Source organism: Nothobranchius furzeri, chromosome 12 (genome assembly GCF_043380555.1).
Source record: "Nothobranchius furzeri strain GRZ-AD chromosome 12, NfurGRZ-RIMD1, whole genome shotgun sequence".
In the NCBI taxonomy this organism is placed as follows: domain Eukaryota; kingdom Metazoa; phylum Chordata; class Actinopteri; order Cyprinodontiformes; family Nothobranchiidae; genus Nothobranchius; species Nothobranchius furzeri.
The window spans coordinates 51,326,485-51,352,355 of NC_091752.1; the positions used below are offsets into that span (position 1 = coordinate 51,326,485).

At 43.2% G+C, this 25,871-nt stretch overlaps 1 protein-coding gene across 4 annotated transcripts in view; it reads right to left on the reverse strand.

Annotated features, from left to right (window-relative positions):
• Positions 1-2,806: 2,806 nt before the first annotated feature.
• slc6a16a (solute carrier family 6 member 16a) overlaps positions 2,807-25,871 on the reverse strand; it is a 28,179-nt gene continuing 5,114 nt past the window's right edge. For all 4 annotated transcript variants that reach the window (XM_015945874.3, XM_015945875.3, XM_070542674.1 and 1 more), the window contains 11 exons: positions 16,175-16,400; positions 15,934-16,091; positions 15,212-15,338; positions 13,918-14,093; positions 13,672-13,782; positions 11,177-11,418; positions 10,723-10,903; positions 7,219-7,420; positions 6,769-6,928; positions 6,496-6,658; positions 2,807-3,383 (listed from right to left, as the gene is read on the reverse strand). In XM_015945874.3, coding sequence (XP_015801360.1) covers positions 3,036-3,383; positions 6,496-6,658; positions 6,769-6,928; positions 7,219-7,420; positions 10,723-10,903; positions 11,177-11,418; positions 13,672-13,782; positions 13,918-14,093; positions 15,212-15,338; positions 15,934-16,091; positions 16,175-16,400 — 2,094 coding nt within the window. In that variant the 3' untranslated portion in view covers positions 2,807-3,035. The remainder of the gene's footprint in view (positions 3,384-6,495; positions 6,659-6,768; positions 6,929-7,218; positions 7,421-10,722; positions 10,904-11,176; positions 11,419-13,671; positions 13,783-13,917; positions 14,094-15,211; positions 15,339-15,933; positions 16,092-16,174; positions 16,401-25,871) is intronic.

Consider the following 25,871-nt stretch of genomic DNA (forward strand, 5'->3'; position numbering starts at 1 on the left):
TCTTTGATAGACTCAGGAAGTTCCTCGTCAGTTCATACATCCAAGTTCTCCTCTCCAGGTCTTCACTGTTTGGACGTCTGTCTCCCCGTGCGTGGCCGCTCCTCTCTCCGCAGCTGCAAAAGCCTCAGCACTGGATTCTGCCAAGCCGCCCAGCTCTCCTGTGGAACGAGCACACTACTAAACCACCGCGCAGCTCTCACAACCTTCAACCATCCTGAATACTCATCTCTCCCTCAGGATCGGTCCCTCCACAGCTCCAGTGAGTTATCCATTCAAATTAATCCTGCTAAAGAACTCTCAGTTTGTTTCTACACATACTCACCATTCCTACCTTTTCCAGCGACGATCCTCCTCGAATCCTCGCTTCCTCTGATCCAGAAGACAATAAACTGTTTTAAGAAAAAGTTGGTTCTGAGTCCGAGTGTGCTGTGTCTGCTTCAGAGTCACTCATCCCGAATCATGACATCTACTGACTATACAAACTTCAAACATGAAAAACATTTGCTCATCAGTTTTTTGTCAGTGTTTGGTTTTACGATTTATGTACCTAAAACAAGCCATTTGAAAACGTCCCCTTTTGTGACATACAAACAAGGAAATAAGAATGAAACAACCCCCCACATGCAGGAGAACTGCTGCAGCGGCTCTAATCTGAACCCCTCCCAGATATTGAAACTTCTTAGCTTATAGCAGCCTGAGCGGGAGATGGGTAGGCGTGGCCAGCTCCAGATTCTTAAATGGACTGAGCCCTGACACGGCTCATTCTGGAAGGTACTGAAACTGTTAAAAAGGAAACTGCTAAAATGCCTTTATGTGAGACAGATTTTGTTCATGTTTAGTCAAGTTAAAGTCCCATCAGTCATCACACACACCATTGTGTGATGACATTACATCTCTGCATTTGACCCATCCCCATCGGGAGCCGTGAGCTGCTGACATGCCCGTGCTTGGGAACTAATTGAACTCCTAATTGCTGAGTGTCAAGTGAGGAGGGATTGGGTCCCATTTTTTAAAAGTCTTTGGTATGACTTGACTGTGGATTTGAACCCAGAACCTCCCAGAAAACCCATACATGTACAGTATGTTGAGAACATGCTAACTCCACATAGGCCACAGATGGGATTCAAACCTGCAACCTTTCTGCTGTCAGACTACAGTGCTACACATTGCTCTACCAGATGGAAAATGAACTCAGAAATGGTGCCTGTTTGAAGTATTTTCTCATTTTAATAGAAGATTGAACACTTGAGTTAATATTAATTCTAATAATAATAAATTTTATTTATGATGCGCTTTACATTACAGAAGTAATCTCAAAAGTGCTACAGAGTATAGGGGACAGGTATAAGGTACGCAGCTAGTTAAAAACACAGTTAAACTTTCAGGATACTATCAAGTATGGAAAATAAAAACAGTCCCCAGAAATAGATAAAACCCATCTAAAAAGTCATTACAGTAGATGCAAATAATAAGTAAAAACTAAACAATAAAGTAAAACACACAATAGGCCACTGTGCACTGGGGGCAGCAGTAACTCAACAGGTTGGGCGGGTTGTCCAGTAATTGGAAGGTTGCAGGTTCGATCCCGGCTCCGGACAGAGAATTCTGCTGTTGTGTCCTTGGGCAAGACACTTAACCCACTTTGCCTGCTGGTGGTGGTCAGAGGGACCGGTGGCGCCTGTGCTCGGCAGCATCGCCTCTGTCAGTGCGCCCCAGGGCAGCTGTGGCTACACCGTAGCTCATCCCCACCAGTGTGTGTGAATGGATGAATGATGCACTGTAGTGTAAAGCGTTTTGGAGTCCTTACTCTGAGAGGCGCTATACAAGTGCGGGTCATTTATCATTTAGAAAGCCTTATTAAACAAAAAGGTCTTGAGACCTTTTATGAAAACCTCCACAGACCATGTGGCCCTTCATTTTCATGAATTTCAATCTCTTTGCTGAGTTCTCAGCTCTCAGAAGTAAAGTCTCAAACTAAGAATTAAAAATCAGATCAACTTCACAAAAACACCTTCTGATGTAATCTATTACATTACTAAAGAAAAGTATTTTTAGAGTGCTTGGATGATAAAGAAGCAGGCTCAGACTGATAGCATGTCAACATTTATTCAAGCTGCACTCGTAAACAGTACAACACTATTACAATGAAAAGGTATTGGTATTGTCTCAGTTCAATTTTTTCAAAAATAAAACAACTATCACTATTTCAGCTATCACATTTTTAAAAACACGTTAAAACTAAACTGATTTAAATAAGTTACAGAAATAAAATCATGACACAGTCTCTGCCCATGAACACAACGTGTTAAAGCTATGCAGCATGAGCTGTAACTAATACCACTGTTTCAGCTGTACACAAGGTTCATGTGTGCAACCTGTTTGGCTCAGCAGGAAGTCTTCATGCCGGAAGAACAGAGGATGTAACACTGCTTTATCTACCTTAACCATGTGCGTTAACCAGGCACAACTGAGTAAAACTCTATGATAAACCATCAAAGTGACCCGATTGGTTTATAACCAACGCTGTGCATGACAGCTCCACCAATCCACTCAAACCTCAAAACACACACACACACACACACACACACACACACACACACACACACACACACACACACACACACACACACACACACACACACACACACACACACACACACACACACCCATCACAGTTTCTCAAAGTAAAATATTTCATCCAAATGAACGTTTTCAGCTAAAAAATTCTCCTCAGGTTTCACAGTTCATCAGCCGTTACATTATGACCCCCACATGGAGTCAACTCCGTCAAACCTGATGTTGGGGGTTGGATGTTTTTCTGCCTTACATTATTTCTGCTCAATCTTGCTTGTATTTTAATGCACTTGTAGGTATTTTACTTCATGTTCCACCGGTACATAGTTGAGTTTGGCGTGTCAACATTGGACTTGTTGCATGTAAAATACATCATTCAGATGGTTCTGTTACTTTAGTCCAAGCCTTCTTTCTGTTTTTTCCCTTTTAGGTCCAAAATTTTGTTTGCACAAGGAGCAAGCTCAAACTCCTGTATCCTGCTCTTCCTCCTCTTCCTCTTCCCCCTGCTGGGACAGGAGCTGGTAGTGTTCGTTGCCCACTGGCAGGAAGACTGCCCGGGAGCGAACCCCGTCTTCCTCTACCAAGGGTTGATGGGAATTGGGATCCAGCTGGTCAGTGGAGCTGCACTTGGTATAAAGCTCACGGTGCACCTCCGCGCCGGGTCCCTCCTGGGGAGGGGCGCCAGGTGCCCAGTGGTGTCTCAGCATGGTGTGGATGTAACCCACAGGTACGGGCAAGCTGGCAAAGACTATGAGCAAGATGATCATAACCAGGGCCCAGTCTGGGTACTCAAGAGTCATCTCAGAGCCCTGAAGGGAGCAAAAACGTGATCACATGACATTAGAGAGCAAAGTAGGACAAAAAATAAAGCTTCAGGAAGTACAGAGAAGCTGGAAGCGCTATTAACGTGTGTAATAAAAGTGCAGAATGTGAAAATTGAAGCCAAAGGACACCAAAACACCCCCTAGTGGCTGGCTGCAGAATGAGCTTTAAGTCCCACCCTCTCTGTTTTAACAAAGATATGCTTTTTCTTACAAAAAATAAAAACACCAGTTTTTCCAGTTTTGTGCCAGTTGTTGACTCTGTTGATTCACACCGATCTATCCTGCAGTAACATTTTGATATATTCAGTTTTCAAATATGTTTAGTTGTACTGTTATCCAACGCATAAAACAACAACTTGATCTCACATACTGAGTACACCGACCCTGGCTCTTAAACAAAAGACAGCTTCACTTCTGATTAACAAAAACAGCTGGAGAACTATATGTTAATGGTCAATCGGAGGGTTTTGACACCATAAGGCCCAGTTCACGCCATAAAATGATTTAGCTGATTTTTTACCTGATTCTCCCATTCTGACAATCTTAAAGATGCACCTGATTACTGTAATTTCTGTAAATGCAAACTTATCAGATATTCCTGCTGGGTGTGGTGTGTTGAGAGTGCTTTGGTGTGCTTGGAAGCCCGTTGTTGGCTCCTCTCCCTACATGTTTGTTTACTCCAAAGTCACGTTTGATCTTGAAAGGTTTTGCGAGATTTCCAGCCTGACTGGGGATATTTGTGAGTGAAATTGGCAGACCACACACTGTAGGACCAAAACTGTTAAATCCATCTTTTTTCATGTGGTCTTTCATGTTTTGAAACTTGTCCAACAGTTTTTAAATTCTGCCACGTGACCTTACGATAAATAGAACCAATTCTGTCTTTTCCCAAAACAAATCAAATTTGAAACTTTTATCAAATATTAGGCTGAGTGGACATACAAATTAAACTAATTTCTTGGATATATAATTCCTTTAAGAAAACAAAAACATTAATTACTTTGTATTAGGGATGCACAATATATCGGCATCAATATCAATATCACCCCAAATTAGTCCTTTTTCAAAATATCGGTATCGGTCCGATAAATAAAACTGGGCAGACATTATCAGCAGATATTTTTTTCCATCTTGCGTCCATTTGTTTATCTGTTCAGAGGGGGGTGGGGTGTTTGTTTAGTCATATGACAGTGACTGTAATCATCTCAGAAGTGTAAATGTGTGTGTGTGTGTGTGTGTGTGTGTGTGTGTGTGTGTGTGTGTGTATGTATAATATAAATTCAGCTTTAATAATTTTCATTCTATACAAAATCTGCAGAGTTTAGAAGCATTAATGTCAGTATATCGGTATCGACAAATATCGGTTATCGGCCATAACAGAGAGAAGAAAGAGAGAGAAAACTTTCCTTTATCTCCTCTCAGCATCTTGCTTCATTCGATTTAAATTGTATGGAGGATCAGAAAAAGATCACACTATCTTGATACCAGAATAAACTATTAGCATCGATTTTCTTACAGTGATTTCACTCATAAAGTTGCATAAAATTGAACAAAAAACCCAGCTAAACTTAGCCTATATTTTGTGCTTATGTGATATGCATTTCACTTCCTACAAAGGGCCACTGCAGAACCACATGAGGCTCTAGAGCCACAAACTACAGACGCCTGAGTCAAGTTCACTTATATTACAAGAGAAAAATTATTATCACGAGGAATAACAATAATGATTTCGTCCTGGCCGTGGAACTGTGGACCAGCTCTATACCCTTGCAAGGGTGATGGAGGGGGCATGGGAGTTTGCCCAACCAATCCACATGTGTTTTGTGGATTTGGAGAAGGCTTATGACCGTGTCCCCAGGGGCACCATGTGGGGGACGCTCCAGGAGTATGGGGTGGGTGGCTTTCTGTTAAGGGCCATTCAGTCCCTTTACCAGAGGAGCGTGAGTTTGGTCCGCATAGCCGGTAGTAAGTCGGACCTGTTCCCAGTGAGGGTTGGACTCCGCCAGGGCTGCCCTTTGTCACCGGTTCTGTTCATCACTTTTATGGACAGAATTTCTAGACGCAGCCGTGGTGTGGAGTGTGTCGAGTTTGGTGGCAGGAGAATCTCGTCTCTGCTTTTTGCGGATGATGTGGTCCTCCTAGCTTCATCCAGCTCCGACCTTCAGCTCTTGCTGGGTAGGTTCGCGGCCGAGTGTGAAGCGGCTGGGATGAGGATCAGCACCTCCAAATCTGAGACCATGGTTCTCGACCGGGAAAGGGTGGCTTGCCAACTCCGGGTCGGGGGAGTGGTCCTACCTCAAGTGGAGGAGTTTAAGTATCTCGGGGTCTTGTTCACGAGTGAGGGTAGGAGGGATCGGGAGATCGACAGGCGGATTGGTTCGGCGTCTGCAGTGATGCGGACGCTGAGCCGATCTGTCGTGGGGAAGAGGGAGCTGAGCCAGAAAGCCAGGCTCTCGATTTACCGGTCGATCTACGTCCCAATCCTCACCTATGGTCATGAGCTTTGGGTAATGACCGAAAGAACGAGATCGCGGATACAAGCGGCCGAAATGAGTTTCCTCCATAGGGTGGCCGGGCTCAGCCTTAGAGATAGGGTGAGGAGCTCGGACATTCGGGAGGGACTCGGAGTAGAACCGCTGCTCCTCCGGATCGAAAGGAGCCAGTTGAGGTGGTTTGGGCATCTGGTCAGGATGCCTCCTGGACGCCTCCCCGGGGAGGTGTTTCGGGCATGTCCTGCCGGCAGAAGGCCCCCGGGGCGACCCAGGACACGTTGGAGAGGTTACATCTCCAATCTGGTCCGGGAACGCCTTGGGGTCCTGCCGGAGGAGCTGGTGGAGGTGGTTGGGGAGAGGACGGCCTGGAGCTCCCTAGTTGGGATGCTGCCCCCGCGACCCGGACCCGGATAAGCGGAGGAAGACGACGACGATGACGACGATTTTGTCTAAGTGAATATGCATATATCTATTCTAATTAAGAACTCCTTTGGGCACAAATATCTTCTAAGTTTAAACACTGTGATGTTTACATATGAGACCTAAACCTGTGAAGCACAGCAAGCTCTCTTGACTTCCAAACTGACAATAACAACCAATCTTACTTTTGTTTGATTCCAGGCGGTGTACGTGGGCCCCTTGAAGACCATCCGAAGCAGGCTGGCAGCCAGAAGGCCGAGCATAGCCAGCAAACACACATACTTCCACAGATATTTGTACACCACCGGGGGGCGCCATTTGAGCATGGCTTCAATATCATCCAGAAAGCTGCAGGAATGGCAGAAATTGCCAAAAGGAATGCATCTTATTAAAATGTGAACATAAAAGGATGCGAACATTAAAAAAATGATGACGTTCCAGTGACGGACTTCACCTACCGGTCAGTGCCATAAACCCACGCCACACTGATGGTTTCAAAAACAACGACAATCACTAACGGTAGAGTGGCTGAATAGTCGTCAAACATTGTCACAAAATAGTTTCCAGAACGCTGGGTGAATAGTATTCCGATTACAAACCCCAATAAACAGCTGCACACTGAAAAAAAAAAAAAACAAGGTACAATAAAAGTTATATGTTAATTTAAAAGAAATTCACCACATGCAACACATTATTTTTTGCTTCTATATTTAATATTTGAACCTTTGGTGTCTTTATTCTAACTTTAGTCACACAAACACAAACTTCAGTTGGATTTTCTTCTGTTGTTTACAATCAGAAACAATCAATGCAAAAATGTACATTTTCCCCATAAATTTTGGTTTTCAAGAATGAGCAAGGGATTATCTGCTACATGAATAAAAAGGGAAAACACTAGCTTTTAGTACCAGTGAGCAGGGTCCGGTGGCGGCCCAAGAAGCTAAAGTTGTCCATGAGAGGCGTGAGGATTCCCTGCATGGTCCCAAACATTGTGCTGAGGCCCAGGTTGAGCAGCATCAGGAAGAACAGCGTGGACCAGAAGGGGCTGGCTGGAAAAAGAGCCATGACTTCAGTGAAGGCTATGAAGGCCAGGCCCGTCCCTTCAACACCCTGCACAACACACACACACACACACACACACACACACACACACACACACACACACACACACACACACACACACACACACACACACACACACACACACACACACACATACACATTCAGGATACTGTGAAAATAGGTATATGTTCTCAATGTTCATATTATATTGCTGCAGCTCAGGTTTTGAGACTTTGGGTCATCCGATAACCTAAACATGTATTGTAGCTCATTCTCAGATTCTTTAGCTTCTCCTTTCCTCCCACGGTCACAGCTTGCTTCCATTTCTCCTGGAGATTCTAGATACAGTGTCCCCTTTGTTTTCATTCTCCTGTCTGCTGGATATTTTACAGTGCCTCCCAGAATCCTGAAGCGTTTCTGGGAAAATCAGACCTTTACCCTGACACTATCACTGCTTATAGTTCTTTTTAAAAATACTAAATTTGTGTTAACACTTTAAGCTATTGGTTTCAAACTGATTTTAGTAGTTCTTGAGCAACAAACTTGAGCAACTTCTCATGGGACACCACTCTGTTTGTTGTTGGTTGGCAGTAAAAGTAGTGCCCTTGGAGATGTAGCAAAGAGCTAAAACCAGAGTGAATATCGGTGCAACCTATGCTTGTTTCAGAGGGCTAGCCTGGCCTGCCAGACTCGTCCTCTGTTTAATTCTGCACAGAGAAAGAGTCTGGTAAAGCTGGGCGTACACTGTGCGACTTTTTCACTCGTAGCACTCAGCTTCAGCTCAAACTGTACGACTTCCTCGCAGAGCAGATCTCACGAGTCATGTGCTCACACTGTACGACCCAGTTCTCGGATGCGACCTGACTGCTCACACTGTACGTCTGGTAGCAACACGTCGGACCTAATATGCTAAAAATAGCTGTTTTTACACAACACGTCAGACTTTTTTTGTGTTGTTTTGCCTGTTGTCCTTCGGTAGTGCTGCAGGAGGACACACAGGGATTTATGGGGGTTGGATGAGGAAAACGAAATAAAGAAAGCAAATCTGTGTTTTGTTATCAGTTTAATTTGGCATGAACACGACAAACACGCTTTCTTGACAATCTTTGTGAGTAAAAAAAGTGTAAAAACAAAAACCAACAACATGTGTTTTTAGATAAATAGCGGGCGAGCGGTGTTGATGCATGATTGCGCATGCGCCGTGAGCTGTTCTGATACTTTTTGGGTCGCAGCTGCTCGCAGCGCCGCTTCAACAGTGCGATACCCTCACGAGGGACGAACAAAATATTAAACACGCCAGAAGTTTGTGCGACCTCACGATTGCTGATCGGTAGCTGGTCACGCGGTGTTAATCGCCTCTCGTAACCCCCTGTACACTACACGACGCTCAGGGCGAAACTCGCCCCGATCTCGTGGATTCTCGCACGAGTGGAAAATCGGCTCAAAAAAGTGAAAAAGTCACATAGTGTACGCCCGGCTTTACTCAAAGGCAGAGAGGCACATGAGGGGCGGGACTAGCCAGCTCAAAAAGGGCGGGACTGGCCAGCTCAAAAACAACCAATCAGAAAAAAGGCGGAAATGCCGAATGCACCACAAGACACTGTAGTTTTTTAGCTGTAGTCAAAAATTGTGTATGGCAACAGCGCAAACATCTTTTTTTTCTTTTTTTTTTTTAGAAGAAAGGCTTCTAGTGCTTCCACTTGTGATTTTAAAGACATGTCCAAGTCATTTAGAACAGAGGAAAGAGCCGCAGCGAACTCCACTTCAGTCGCCATGTTCAACAAACTCAGCGTGTAATCAGTGCTGATTGGCTCAGTTAGAATTCCCAGGGGGTGGGGTTATTTGAATAGGAGAGTTCCCAGACCCCTTTCTCTGTGCAGAATTAAAAAGAGGAGGAGTCTGGCAGGCCAGGCTATCAGAGAGCTGAAGGAAGCTATAGAATCACAGATTGATGGTAATCTGGCTTGTTGCTGCTAGATTTGTAATAATATGTTTTGTGCAACAGTGTGGTTCTTTTTACTTTGTAGCTTTTTTAGGATCAGTTGGCTCGGGTTAGCTTGTTGTTAGCGTTAGCTGCAGCAGGCTGCTGTATGGTTGTGTACAACTGTTGTAGTTATGCTTTCAACCGGTAGGAAGGAGAAGCGGAAAACGTTTCTTTAAAGTGACAGTGTGTATCTTTCCTGGCAATAGGGGGCAGTAGATACCTAAATTGTTGCAAGCAAGCTGTATTTTTGTGTTGGGAGTAAGACCGTACCAACGGATGCCCATTAGGGTCAAAAAGCCCAGGGGAGTGCAAACTTTAGCAAAATAATGAGCACATCAGACTCCCTTTCATCACTGGCAACAAGTGAAAAGGTAAATGTGTAAAACAACAACATTTTAAAATGATGAAAGTGTTGTAATCCTTTGTTACAAATCAGTAAATGCATTTTGTCCTCATGGGCTCCCGTAGAAGGAAACATGGCATCTAATATGGCGTCTCCCAGAAACTTAGGGTCTTTCTCAATGCCAAGGAACCTCACCTTGATGTCTTGGCCCCACCTCGGTTGCCTAGGAGATACGTCATCAGGAACCGCCAAGACTTGTTTCAATGTTCATGTTCTACCGAGGCGTGTGTTCTCCGTTAGTAGTTGCAGTTTCGGTGGCTAGCGGGTAGTAACTCACTTATATATTTAATTTAACAAATATGTAAACAATTTAAAAAGTAAAAGTCTCATTACATATTTATATTGAAACGTATACGTAGGAAATATAACATTATCTCCCGTATCACGTGACTTTACATGACCGCTGTGGAAGCCGCGGTCACGTGATGTAAGTTTGTTCCATTTAACACTTTTCTTTGACCAAGGAAGGACAGTGTGCTTGTAAGCAAGGCGCCTGGCCAGACGCCTTGACATTGAGAAACACCCTTAGATCTGTTCCCATGTTTTTCAGACCTGATTTTTATGGTTATATATTACAAAGCTGCCAATACTTTTCAACAACTAGGCATCATTTCACTCATTTCCAGCAACATTTTGATAGATATTTCCAGAAATTAATGGTTAAAAACTACACACTGTCTCTTTAAAGCAACTATTGGGTCAACTCGGAGTCTCACCTTGAGCGGAAACTAGTGAACAGGTGACTACATAAACAGCAACACTGAAGATCTGGGAAATTTGATTCAACTTATCTCAAAGTTGTACATATATATATATATATATATATATATATATATATATATATATATATGTTGTGAGGTGGATGAAGAGCCAAGACTGCAGTGCTGCTTTTAGTAATAAATGCATGAAATCATCAAATTCACAGTCTAGCTGTAAAGTTAGCTTCTTATTTTACTCTGGTACCTTGTTCATCTCCTCCTCCAGATTGCAGTCAGTGATTTTAGGAGCCACCATGGCACCATACTCCCTGTACCACTGTCTGTAATCAGATATAGACACTGAAGTCGGATCTGTGGTGTTGAACCAAGGCCACCAGTGCTGGTTGGATCCATGAGACATCATGAGATTTAATTCGCCCACGTTCCTGCAAGAGATGGAAGAAAGGAAAGACAAGACTGTGAAGAGTGTTTCTCTCGAACACACTGATCACGTGTGATGCAACAATACACCTATTGATCAGACAAGTAAACATTCTTTAGTGAAATAGGCAGCTATTTAAGGCATAAGGAATTGGTTTATTGTTGCACACACACACACACACACACACACACAATCACACACACACACACACACACACACACACACACACACACACACACACACACACACACACACACACACACACACACACACTTACTCAGCCACGCAGTGTAACGCAATGTTCTTGGCTCGGAAGCCGAGCACAACAAAAACCACCAGCGAGGCCAGCACAGACGTCATGAAGTTGATGCCGGAGACCAACAGCGCATCCCGGTGGCAGTTGTTGCTGACTGGATTGTAGGAGGAGTATGCGATCACAGAGCCATAGCCTAGACCTAGGGCAAAAAACACCTGCGTAGCTGCCTGCCGCCACACCTGTACGCTACCCCAGATCTCCAGCTGGAACAGACAAAAACATCAAATCTCACTGGGTTGGCTGAAATGACAAAACTTCTGAGAAATATCTTTGCTATTCACTGATTGTAATAAAAAAGTTTCACATCTAGCACGAACTGAATAATTCCAATTTTCCTTGAAAATACTTTAATAATCCCAGAGGGAAGTTGGATGTTGCTGTAACTATTTCTTTTTCTACTAAGATTCATGGAAGTTGGTTCCATTTGTGCAAGGAGCTTCTGGATTGGCGTAGAAGCCTCTGATAGGAGACTGAGTTAAGTTACTGCTTTGTGAACACGGTGCTCGGGATCTTCATTTGTCCAACCAGCTCTAGAGGTTCCAGAGTCAGCCTTCTCTATGATTTCAGTAATCTTTTTACACTCTCTAGCTTTGATGCCGCTACCCAAATGGGTGACCGCACTACACTGTCCAAAACAGACTTAGAGAAGAGACATGTAGAAAGATCTAAGCATCTTCAAGAAGTCCAGCTGTGTCCATTCTTGTATGCTTCACTGTTGAGTTTCCAGCAGGTGAACACAGGGGAAATCATATCTACAACTCCCTTCTGCTGCAAAGCCATAACCAAAAACCCTAGCCCCCAGTGTCCCCCTGCTTTTATGTCCATAGAATACACCTTAAAGCAGAAATCTGGAGGTTTTTTGCAGAGGACACCATCTAGAGGCAGAAAAAATGTATTGCCTCTCAAAGGTGTGGATTACTCGTTACATTTGCAGTGATCACTACTCACTAGTAGGAATTAATGCCTTGCAGGCAGTACTAAGAGACAAAAAGCCCACAACCCCCAGCTCAGAAGGTACAAGTCTGCAACATCACAGGACAGCATAACGTGCCAGGATTTGGAGTCTTAGTTTCCGATATTTTGACATCTCACCCCGGAATGGATAACAGCAATGCGACTTTACCACTTATGGATGTTTTATCTCCACAATAACACAAGTCTGGAGCAGCTTCTGCCATGAGGTGAAGTTGCAAATGCTAATGGTTAGCTTAAACTAGCCCAGACATCTGCTACTGACTACAACAGCCTACCCTCCACGAATGCTACTTTACAGTGTGATGTAGATCTGTGAGGATTTCTAAATCCCAGCGTTTCACCATCTATTTTCTATCAGAAGCTAATGTACGAGATTGGTGTAGGAGACTATTTTCATGTTCAGCCTGCATGAAAAACTCAGAGTGACCGATTATAATAAAAGAAAAAAATAATAATAAATGGTTTTCCAGTAAACCACACCTTAAGTTCTTCTCCCTCCTTCTGTTATTACGATTGGTAGCAACGCCTCTTGTTAGCAAAGGTGCACCTCTAGCTGTAAATACAAATTTTCCAGTGTCTTCGACTTGTTTCTCACTGGTCAAAGTCACACAAGAGCAGCAAAACAAGAAGCAGAAAATACAATAAAGAAGTCAGCCGTAACAGATCACTGCACAAGAGAAAACCACATAATGGACTGGGACAGCACAAGGATCATAAACACCGAACAACAGAAATACAAAAGATGGATAAAGGAAGCTATAGAGATGAGACGTGGATGTGGGACCACGAACAGAGACGATAGGGTCTACACATTGGATCGCGCATGGGACTGCATCATCGGAGAGGGGAGAGCGGGCAGCACATGGCGACAACGTCCTCTGCTGCCCGCGGATAAACGGAGTAGGAAGGGACGCCACCACTCAGGGTCAGCTCTGAGGAAGTTTACAGCCGGTAAACGAAACTGTCAGCAAGCGAAGTAAAAAGAAACCTTTTCTGTGTTTTAAAAAAGAACCAAAAATGGAATTAGAAATCAGACACAGCAAGAACGTACCGAAGATGTGAAGTCGCCATCTTAAAAAATATGACACTATTAGTGTGATATGCTTGTCAGCCACTAGATGGTGCCATCGGAAAAGAGAAATACTCTTGAAAGATACTTTAGGGTAAATATAAAATAAAAAGTTAAATAATTTTTAGAAGACATAATGACACAATAAAGTGTATTAGCGGTTATTTGTTGACTCCCATTTACTTAAAGAGTTTTTTTTCACATACTTCCATGAGGAAGTCTGACTTTGCCACCCTTCATAGACTTTTTGACCTAACATATCCCTCTACAACAGATTTCTTGATGCACCACTGCTTCCATGATGAAAAGAGAGGTTCTTCTAAAATCCACAATCTGTTTCGTTGACCTTCACCGGTTTCGGTGACACTAAACAGTCTAACATAATAAAGCAGGGCAGGATTTATTCACTTACTCTGGGATAAAACATGTAGGTGATTCCATCCATGGCTCCATCCAGCATCAATCCTCTGATAAGGAAAATAAAGAGCACCACATAGGGGAAAACTGAAGAAAAGTACATCACCTGAAATCAGAACAAACATCTTCTTTTGTTCCCCAGTCTCTGATCACCTCACAATATGCTGTCAGGATCAGCTATAGGAACTCAAACTGACAAAAAAAAGCAGCCTTTAAAAAAGAAAAGTTTGGATTAATTTACCTTTGCAGATGACTTGATGCCTTTGATCATAGCCAGCGCCACGATGGCCCAGGCAGCCAACAAGCATCCCGTCAGGATGGGGTTAAACTCTCCAGACTCCTCTATGGAGTTTGTGATATTTAGAGCTTTCCGAAACCAGAAATACTGAGTGGGGGAGCTACTGGCACACTCCTTCACTGTGGTAAAGAAAGACAACACTCTAGAGCTCAATCTGGCCTTTCGATGCGCCATATGTATATATATATATATATATATATATATATATATATATATATATATATATATATATATATATATATATATATACATATATATATATATATATATATATATATGTATGTATATATATATATATTATATATACATATATATATAATATATATAATATATATACATATATATATGTATATATATATATATATATATACATATATATATATATACACATATATATATATATGTATATATATATATACATATGTATATATATATATATACATATATATATATATATACATATATACATATATATGTATACATACATATATATATATATACATACATATGTATATATATATATATATATATATATATATATATATATATATATATATATATATATATGGATAAAACTGAAACAAATAATATCAATCAGACAATGAAATCAGATATTGCTTTTGAATTTTGTTTTAACAGCAGAAATGTAAAAAATAAACCAGTGAAACTGACTGGGACTAACTTGATGCTCAGTTTGAGGCAGTTACTGTAATCAGGTGGTTTCTGTAACCCCCACTGAGACTTCTGCACCTGTCCACAGGTGTCCCATCCCACTCATCATGAGCTCTAACTGTCTGGTCTGAGAGGTTCCTTCTCCAGATGTTTCAGTTCTGTCCACAGATGCTTAACCAGATCTCAGAAGGCTACTTCAGGGAAGTCCAGGTTTTTCTAAACCATTCTTGGATGTTTCTAGGTGTGTTTGTGTCAATAACCCTTTTGTAAGACCAACAAGATGAAGCTTTCTGACAGGGCAGCACTAACACCCTGATGTATTGATATTTCATTGGATCATGAACAGATTCAAGACACTCAAGATGCAGCAAAGAAGCTCCAGAACAGAACAGAGCCTCTTCCAAAGTCTTCATGCTTTTCTTTTCTTTGTATGCTTCTGTCAGAGGGACATTCTCCCAGAAGCTTTGTGGCTTTCCTGCCAGTTTAAAGTGATCTCAGTGATAACGGAGTGATTTTCTTGTGTATGAACACTTCATAAGACGAAACCTCTCATTCACGTGAGTACCTGTTTCATTAGAAGTGACATCTGTTGGACACTGCTCCCATGGTAGAGGATACTGGAAGGAATTCCCCAAGTAGAACAGGCTCCATGCTATGATAACATTGTAGTAGAGAGCCACATAAAAGCAAACCTAAAGAAAAGAAAGATTTTTATTTATTCATGAATATTTCTCCTGATCCCACAAAAACGTATCACATCAAGAGTAATCTGGAAATACACTTTCAAAAAGTCTAGAATAATTGCTGCTGTGCTGTAAAGTAATAAAGGTACTTTAGGGTTGTTAATTTGGATCGTCTGCAGAGAAAATTGTTGCACAACAAACTACACAGCACTACAGTCACTCTCAAGCTACAGCATGACGCTACCGTCCTTTCAAAGCTTAAAGACAGCTCTGGAGGTGATCAAAAGAAAGTTAGCCCTCAGAAAAGCGATAAAGGAGGCTGTGTCTGCTGGTGCTCTTGAAAGATAAACAGTAGGTGGAGAGAAGACAGATTCTGCTGATAACTGAATCATGAAAGTTTAAAAATGCTGATCACTGCCCAACCTTTAGAAAGTTATCAGCTGTGAGTTACCCTTCTGCTAACAAGTACGGCCTTTCACGCTTAAGGTGCGTTACAGATCACATAAGGATAAAGCTCAGGAAACATTTTCCTGCTCTTGGTTTTGAAATGCCCCAAATAAAAAGATGAATCTAAAGTATGTCTTATACAAAAAGAAAGGCTTACCAAACAGCTGGAGTAGCCAATGCCCACCAGCTTTGGGGAGATGTGCTTCCACACACCGATGCTGCCCTGTCGGATACTTTGACCAGCAGCCAGCTCCATAAAAAACAAAGGGACTCCCACCACCGTTAAGAGAAAAACATACAGAAGCATGAAGGCTCCTGGAAGAACCAAGAGAGAACTGCCTTTAGGAAACACTTTCACCTGTTATACAGCTGAGCTTTCTTTGTTTAGAGACACCCACCTCCTCCGTTCTGATGGCAGAGGTATGGGAACCTCCACACGTTCCCTAATCCCACACTGAAGCCAACCTGCGCCAACACATATTGGATCTTAGAGTCCCACGCAGGTCGATCTTCACCAGCTGTCTCACCTCTAACAGTATCAGGAACCGCTGACAGCTGCATTTCAGACTGACCTTCTCCCAGCCAGCACTGCTCCCCGGTGGAGTCCAGTGCCTGCTTCTCCATCTGGTCACAAACACAGATAAAGAATAGCATTTTGTTTTTTTTATCTGGGACAGCACAGAACAAACAAAAGGCCTGTGGCATTTCATGTCACGTGTTTCTGACAGTCATAACTATTTGAGTCAAATCTTGAAAATAACATTGTGCATTACTATTTCATGCAGTACTGGGAGTGAATATCAGTAAATGTCACAATAAAGGAATAGATATTTTTGAAAACCCTGTCATGGGTTACAAAGACATAATCCTCAAGGGTATTGGACCATCGTCTTCATTGATGGTCAAATATCAAGAGTCAAAGGTTTTAACTCTCTACGATCTTCCCAAAAGATTATGTAGATGTTGGAGAATCTAGCTATGAATTCAAAGGGAACTCCAGGATCTCTCAAATCGTTTTAATGTAAAAAGACTAACTAGTCATCTTGAGCTTGTCCGCGTCAGACTTGGAACGCCCCAATTCAGTCAATTCAGCCTCCGTGTATTCAGCCCACTGACAGATCATTAGTTTGAAACAGGGATTTGTAGATAACAGTTTCAAGTGTTGGTGTCAAAGTTCACAATGACAAACAATCTGCACATATTTGACTTGCCAGAAAAACGTGCCAAGAACTAAAAGCTTCAGTGATCCAAAACCAAACATTACACTTTGTCAGTGACTAAGCCAACAGTGTGTGCTTATGGAAATGTTTTACTTAAAAACTATCTCAAAGAGGTAATGACACAGACTTGTGGATGATCATGCAAAATCCAGATATTCAGCTAAATAATAAAGCACCATTCTCCAATGGCACATCTTCACACAACTACAACACTAACCATGAGCGGGCTGAACTTTGACTCCCACACGCCGATGTTGAAGTCTAACGGGGCTGATACTTGAAGAAGTCCTGCTCTATTATGAACTGCCATGCTGGGTACACTAAGCTCTTGTCCAGGGCCATGTGGTGGAATTTTATAAACCAAACCAAAATGGTTCAAACAAAGACAACTGAGCTCCAACTGTCTATCCGTCAATCTTTTGTCTTGTATGTAGAGTTGGTTTACCTGGCCAACAGCTTAAAGGTGCAGTATAAGATGTTTTACTGGAGCATTTTTGGTATTTTGCTTGAACAAAAACGGTTATGTCAAAGAAAACAAATCATTTTTATTTCCTCTGAAATCAACATTCTCACGCCCGAAGCGGCTGAAACTGACGAAGGGTGGCCAAGCGTTTGTTTCCGACACGTTGGGAGCCCCAACGCATCGGGAGGCGACACGCTGTGCCAGAGCGTCGCTTTCCGACGCCTGCGATAAAACGGAGGTAATAGTGAATTGTGACCTTTACCCTCCTGCAATTTAATCTTCCCCTCACCTCCATCCTAACCTTAACCCACTTGCGTATGCAAAATTTTGTTTCTCGTTGTATCGTCCATCTCAAACACAGTTAACGGGAAATTTAGAACGAGAAACTGGGTTAAGGTTAGGATTGTCGTGGCCTGTGCTGAGTTGACTTCTGTTTTGTGCTGAGTCCTTCTGTGTGCAGGTGGGTGTGTCCGGACAGCAGCTGCTGTAGATCTGCTCATCAGTAGTCAGGGGATTTAAGGAGTGTCGGGACAACTCATCAGTGCCGGATGATACTCAGTATAGGGCAGTATTCTCGCCAGTACTTTACCTGTCTCTAGCTCGTTTTGGTCTCCTGTGTACCTCGCTTCCCTCATACTGATCTGCCCTGTTTCCTCCGACCTCCTCAGGTACCTCTCGTCCACCAGTCTACTTCCATCATCAAAGTAATAGACTCATCGGATCAACCCTGCCTGCCAGCCCCGTCGCTCACCCCTGACCACCTGCTCTCCAACCCTCACCTGCCAACCTGGACACCTTGGACTCTGGTGCTCAGCTCCCAGCCATTGCCTCTGCCTCTCACCTGACCAGCTCAGCCAGCCTTGACTTACCCTCCTCTCATGCTCCCCCAACAACCAGGAAACCGTAAGCCAACTCCCTTTACGCTTTGTGCCCGCTGATCTGCAACTACTCACTCTTGTTTCTGCTTCAGAACTCCATCGGAACCACCTGAACCCTGACTTTCATCTACACCTCTACCCAACAAAAATAAATCATTTCTTTTCTTACCTTCTGCCTCTCGTGTGATTCTGCATGTCGCGGGTCAAAAAACTCCAACCCAACATGGCAAGGATAGGGGGTAGAGGAAGGTTAAAAATCTAGAGTTTAGAGGTTAAATGTTGGTGAAATGTCCGTTTTACCGCGGGAGTCAGAAAACCTTCCGACGCTTTGGGGCGCCCAACGCGTCGGAAACAAACGTTTTGTCAGTTTCAGCCGCTTCGGGTGTGAGAATGTGTTGCTGAAACATACAATCCTGGAAAAACTTTGTCCCATCAATGTGCGCATCTTGTTCTTAATAACTGGATTATAATCCATCCGTCAAACTTCTCTTCTAAAAAATGGACCCAGAGATTATTTGTGTGATATGCTTCTCAGCTACTAGATGGTGCCATCGGATAAGAAAAATACACCGGAAATAGACTTTAAGCAAAGTTTCACCAGTTCCCATCCTCCTCCTGGTGGGACTTGTCTGAAACACCTTTTTAATGCTCGAACAACCTTAAATGGCTACTTTGATGTGAAGGACCAGCAACTACTACGAGCTTCAGAATAGCTGAACTCCTCAGGGTGACTCCCACCTATCTGCTAATCTCATTCTCGGTCATAAACCAAAGCTCATGACCATAGGGGAGGGTTGGAGTGTAGATCAATAGATGAATTGACAGACTTGATCCTCTCAGAGATAGAGGTCCATTTCTTATTGAAGACTTGGAAGTGTTGATCTTCATCCCAGCTGCTTAACACTCTTGTGCAAACAGTTCCAAGTCCAGGTCCAGGGCTTGATGAGGCTAACGGGACAACATCCACTGCAAAATGCAGAGATGCATTCTGATTCTCCCGAGCCAAAGACCTCTGCCACTTGGCTGTGGTCAGAAATTCTGTCCTTGAAAGTCATGAACAGAATCTGTGACAAAGGGCAACGCTGGTGAACTCTAATGCTCACTCCAAATAAAAAAGGGGTCCAAAGCTGAGCCCCCAAACTAGGGTTGTCACGATACTAAAATTTGAAACTCGATTCGATACTGGGGGAAAACTCGATACTCGATTTCGATACTATTTAAAAACACCAATTTATTGAACAAGTTTATTCAAAAAATAACATTCCTCAATTTATATTGCAAAAATTAAATGTTAAAAATTAAGTGTATAAAGTGCTTAAACCTTCAAGTATCAGCATTTTTTAAAAAGTGCATACAAAAACTGGAGAAAGTTAACACTTTAAATCATGAATTGTCTCACTATATATACATTATTTGCAGAGTGATGTTTTGCTGCTTAAACTCTGTTTAAGGTGCATTTTTGTCAAAAGATGTAATGCCACATGTTTTGTTCTGTACTTTTGAACAACTCTTGTTGGTCAATAAAGGCAGAAAATGAATTTCTCCACAGTAGGACAAAGGTACATCTACCGGTAATCTTAATAAAAACAGATTGGCGCACGGCAGTGACGTCATTAAAAGCGCCGGTTAGATTAGCCGCGGCTAGTCTGTTTACGCCTAGAAATCCCAGACTCGTTCCAAACGAACAGGGGAATCATGTTAATGATTCCAAACAAAACCTTTCGACATGAAGATGTTTTGGTGCAGATAATGTCTTATTTTGAGGCTGCACCATGGGTGCCCGTCCGCACCTGTTATATGGATATACACTGATGGCGATTCGCCGATGGATCTAAGTACCCTGGGGAATCCAAGTAGCACCAAAGTTGTCAGCGAGAGTAAACAAACGTACTGCATGCTAGAGATTAAGTCCGGGTTGCAATAAACGGGAGTTTTCCTTTAAGCATATAAGCGTGAATATACAACTACGTGTCGGACTTGGTATGCTAATTAAGTTGGGCTGTGAAGCGCCGCCCAAATTCGCTGTTGCCATTGTTAACAAAACTTGGATCGGAGACACCTCGCGTGGGAAATTGCAATGTAGCCATGCGGCGTCTTCTTCTTCTGTTTGTCTGGGAGGCGGAGGCTGCTTTACAGCATCTGGCTGTCGTGCGTGTCGGTGTACTTGAAGAAGGCTGTGTATAATAGTCCATAATATAGATACCACAGGGATGGAATATCTAATTTAGATACCACTTTTAGTATCGATTTATATCTAGATATTGATTTTTTTGACAACACTACCCCAAAGTACCTCCCACAGGACACCTTGGGAGACACAATTGTCTCCTAGTCATCCTTGGTAGGGGCAGTGAGATAGGCAAGTGTGAGGTGATCTGATGTTTGCCCGACACAAAAGTAAGACAAGGTGAACAGTATGTCACGTAAAGCACAACACAGCACAACAATGGCAGACACGATGACCGTTTCCACTATCGAAACTTCAGGGTAATTTTACTGGAACTTCGCGTGTCTCCACTTCATTGTGCCGGCCGAAAGAATAATTTATTTGAGCTGGGGTAGGTACTCTGAATGGCCAGGTAGTCGCTGAGTAGACCTTTTGGTTTACTCATGCTGATTGGTTGTAATACATAGGAAATTACATCGGCATACCAAAACAACTGAAATTTGTAAAAAAAAAAAAAAAAAAAAAATTGGGTTGCTGGTAAAACAAAATAGAAGAGAAAGAAAAGAAGCATCATTGACACTGCTTTAAAATAGCCTAACCCTAAACTCCCAATGGCAAAAAAATCAGAAATGCCTATATCAGTATGATATAATCCACAACACTTTGTTACTTAAAACAATATTAAAAACGATGCTTATGCTGGTCATTGAACGCCACATTTTACATCCCACAGCTGCTCTCCCATTCCCTTAAATAGATTAAATTATGCCGTACTTCGACAGAAGGTGCTGACCAGTGACATCACTCACTGCAGAGGGCAGAGGCAGACATGATATGCTGAAATCTTAGCGAAGTCCTGAAAGGGCTGAATTTGAATGGAGACAGCAACTGACAGGACCCAGCTATCGTTTATCCCGGACAATTTTCCCCTCCCAGAAATTTCCCAGAACTCCTGTATTGGGAAACACGGCGGTGGTGGTGGTGATGTTTAATATTCTGCTTATTTTCTGTTATTATTATTATTTTTTGTTATCCTAGAAGAAGAAGAAGAAGAAGAAGAAGAAAATATAATTTCTATAGCACCTCTCAAGAAAAAAATCTCGAGGCGCTTCCCAAAAACAAAAAATGTAAAAATTTAAAAAAGCATTTAGAAAATGTTTAAAAATATATTTAAAATGAGCAAAAATAGGCAATTGTGATTAAAATGTTAAGAAAGAGAGAGAGAGAATAGGAAAGAGAAAAATCATTTAGTAAACAGGTGAGTGTTCAAATAAAAACAAGTGTGACTTTAATCTGTCCCTCCTCATGTCACCATCTACAGAAACAGCCTTCTGGGACACCTGACCAACCAGGTGGATTTTATTTGTGACGTTTCCATAACTTTATAAAAGCTGCTGTTGAAGATGATCAGATCATCTCGTCCTTTCGGTTCTCTGCTCTCCCGTCGCGGTCTGCACCGTTTCTTTCTGACGCAGCAAAGCTGGTTTACCTCTAATAGCGATTTTTGGAGTAACATGAATTACATCATGTAATACCTCATTGGAAAGCTCGTTTTATGTACTTTTAGAAACCGTTTGAAGCATTTTTATTCGATTAGCAATACAGACGTTATGACCCGGAGAATCTAGAGTGAGACATTGATTCTTTGAGTTTCTGCAACACTTCAGGAGAAATCTCCCTCATGTCTCATTTTCTGTCCCAGACATGCAGCTACCTGACTCTGCTCCACACACACTAACCACGGACTCAAACGCGCGTAAACAAAAGCTCTGATATTAAAATCTATCCAGCTGACGTGAAGAAGGCAGAAAAAAAAACTTACAGTTAGATGAACGCAGACTCCTCTCCGCTGGGAAAACACCGGTCTGTCGTCTCCATGGCTACAAGGTAGAGCGACAGCAAGGACAACCAATCACACGTTAGTATGACGCGGCAGAGCCAATCAGTGAGCTTGTAGGCAGGTCTAAGGGAAAATAGCCTTCAGCTTGAGGCGGCTGCCTCCGCATGGTCCTAGTGCCCGATTTGTATCACAGTATAACAGTTTTGTACGGTAAAATCTGACGAACGACCGGAAAAAGGGCACTTTGGGCACTTCGGACAAAAGGGGCAGGGTCTCAAGCACCCTCCGCACCCCCCTCTGCATGTGCCTGGTCTTCAGCTGCTTTTTGAAGGAGACCACTGAGTCCACTGATCTCAGGCTCAGGGGGAGAGAGGTCCAGAGTCTGGGGGCCACAGCAGCAGATGATCTGTTACCTTTGGTCTTTAGCCTGGTGCTGCACAACCAGTAGGCTTTGATCACTGGACCTCAGGGACCTGCTGGGGGTGTAGGGACTAAGAAGATCACCAATGTAAGATGGTGCTTGTCCATGTAAGGCCCTATAGACCAGAACCAGGATCTTGAAATGAACCCTGAAGTTGACTGGCAGCCAGTGAAGATGGAGGAGAAGCGGGGTGATGTGGGTGTGTTTGGAGGATTTGGTCAGAAGCCGAGCACAGGCATTCTGAACCACCTGTAGACGGTTCAGGGAGGTTCTGCACAGACACGTGAAAAGAGAGTTACAGTAGTCTAAGCGTGAGGAGATGAAGGTGTGGAGAACAGTCTCAAGTTCAGAGCCGGACAGAATGGGACTCAGCTTAGCAATGTTCCTGAGATGGAAGAAGGAAGAGCGAACAAGAGAACTGACATGATAATCCAGGGTGAGAGCTGGGTCAAAGGTCACGCCAAGATTCCTGACAGAAGGTTTGGTGTGGGAAGCAAGCTGACCAAGAGTCTCTGACTTTGGGAACCAGCTTGTCTGGGGCACAGATGAGGATCTCAGTCTTATCTTCATTCAGCTGAAGAAAGCTCCCAGCCATCCAGGTTTTGATGGAGTCTAAGAAGGTGTGTAACAGCTGCAGCTTAGACATCTCATGGGGCTTAAAGGAGATGTACAGTTGGATGTCATCTGCATAAAGATGGTAGGAGATTTCTTTGAAGGAGCTCAGGATGTGCTGAAGAAGAAGAAGATAGAGGAGGAAGAGCAGAGGCCCCAGCACAGAACCTTGTGGGACACCATGGGTAAGAGAGGTGGTGGAGGACCTAAACTTGGAGACGGCCACAGAAAAGGAGCGCTCAGAGAGATAAGAGGAGAACCACTCCAGAGCAGAGCCTGATAGGCCTACCCAGTCTCTGAGCCTCTCCAGTAGCAGGTGATGGTCAACAGTGTCAAAGGCTGCAGTCAGGTCCTGCAGGACCAGAACAGAACAGTCCCCTGCATCACTGTGAGTCAGAAGGTCATTAGAGACCCTAAGAAGAGCTGTTTCAGTAGAATGAGCTCTATGAAAACCTGACTAGAATCTAGACCATTAAGTTTGCAGAAACAAAATGATCAGTCTAGCCATGATACATTGGAACTAAAGCAGCCACGGACATCTATTGCCGGTCCAATCACAGCGCTCTATCAGCCAGGTGGGCGGGATGTTACTGCGACTGAGCAAAACTAAGATGGCAATGGCTCCGTAGCGGTCCAATCATGGCACTCTATTGGTTTGGTGGGCCAATCACAGCACTCTGTTTGCGGGCGTGAAATTACTGAAAAAGCAAAGATGGCGACAGCTCATTAGAAATGGCTTTGGTGTTAAGTTAGGACAATTTTGACCTGGGCTTTTTTTCTTTTTTTTTTTTTGAGTCAAGAGCAGATAGGTTTATTCAGAAAAAGAATGTGTTTGTATCTTCTTGACGAAGTATGGCGGACTGCCTCATTGACTGACAGCTGTAGCGGTGAGTACGTCACGTTGTTTGTTATCCAATAGCATGCAGAGACAGTTTAAATACAGCCATAGATCTCGCCCCACGACTGAGAATCGTCAATGGACCGTGGCCAGACTATATATTCACATTTATGGGATGGCTTGCCAGGCTAGCTTTTTGTGGGACTATGAATCCAGAAATGGTTGTAGGCAGCAAAGAAAACACTGGAGCAACCAGCACTCTATCTGCTTTGTGGGCCAATCAAGGCGCTCTACCGGTTTGGTGGGCGGGATGATGCAACGGAGTGGAACAACATGGCGACAGTTTGTTTGAAACAGTTTTTACATCTATTTTGGATTATTTGGACATGGGCTTTATTAGAATCAGGAGTAGATATATGTATTTAAGTTCTTTTTTAGAAAATAGGATGTATTTTCACCTTCTTCAATTGCGGACCGCCTTGTTTACAGACATCCATCGAGGTGAGTAAAGCCTGGTTTATGCTTCTCCGTCAGCTCCGCAAGGGACAGACACGCACAGATTGACGGAAGCATTTTGCTTTCATACTTCTCCGTCTCCTGGAGAGTGTTGCAAAGCAATTGCCCGGCAGGACAACAGAGGGCGTAGCGCTGTTCTGTGGTATCCTGTCATGTATCGGTCCAAGAGAGTGTGTTTATATTATGTTTTTTGTGTATATAAGAGACTTTTAACATGGACATATTTGTCTCTCATTCTCCCATCTCTTCATGCGCTCCCCACCTCTAAACCCACGTTTCCTGTCATTTCCGTCCACAAATAAAACGCTTTTCACTCCTCCAGTCACGGGAGAATTAAACGTTCATATTTTTAGAGTTTTTTCGCGAAGTGTTCTTCAAGCTTCTCCGTGTCTGCCGCTAGTTATCCTCGGCTCTCTTTGCAATGGCGGCGCTGTAAACAACAGCAGCGTCCTGACCAATCACAAGCTTGCGTAATCCGTCTCGTTCGACGGATGTTTAAAAAAGTGGGCTCGACTCCGTACGTACTTGCGTGCCTGCCGGAGCCCTACGCAAGGACGGATGATGGCGTTGCGTGTCTCCGCACTGACGCAGACGGAGAAGCATAAATCAGGCTTAAGTCACATTGTTCATTCCCCAGTAGCATGCGGCGGTCGTTTGAAAGAAAATGGTAGAACCCGCCCCACGACCGGGAGCTGTCAGTGGAGCGTTGCCAGACTAAATAATATATTTAGTAAATATATTTATTTAGTCTGGCTTGCCAGGTTAGCAAATCCCCAATTAGCAAGCTAAAAGCACCTCCCCTCCCCTCCCTTTTGAGTGGTCATCAGGGCCTTTAATGTTCTTATCCACATGAAAGATGCTTTGGTCACGAGCATGAGGATGTTAATTGGTCTGAGACCACTGAGATTCAAAGCTGTAGATAGATCATTTGCTGCTGTGGCCCCAGACTCTGGAACTCTCTCCACCTGAGCCTGAGATCAGTGGACTCAGTGGTCTCCTTTAAAAAGCAACTGAAAACTCACCTGTTCAAGCTGGTTTTGGTGTGACCTTTATCACCCTCCTTGTTCTGCTCTCCCTGCCTATTCCACCTTCCCCAGGATCCACTGATTTCCCTCTTTCCTGTTCACTCTCTTTTGTAAC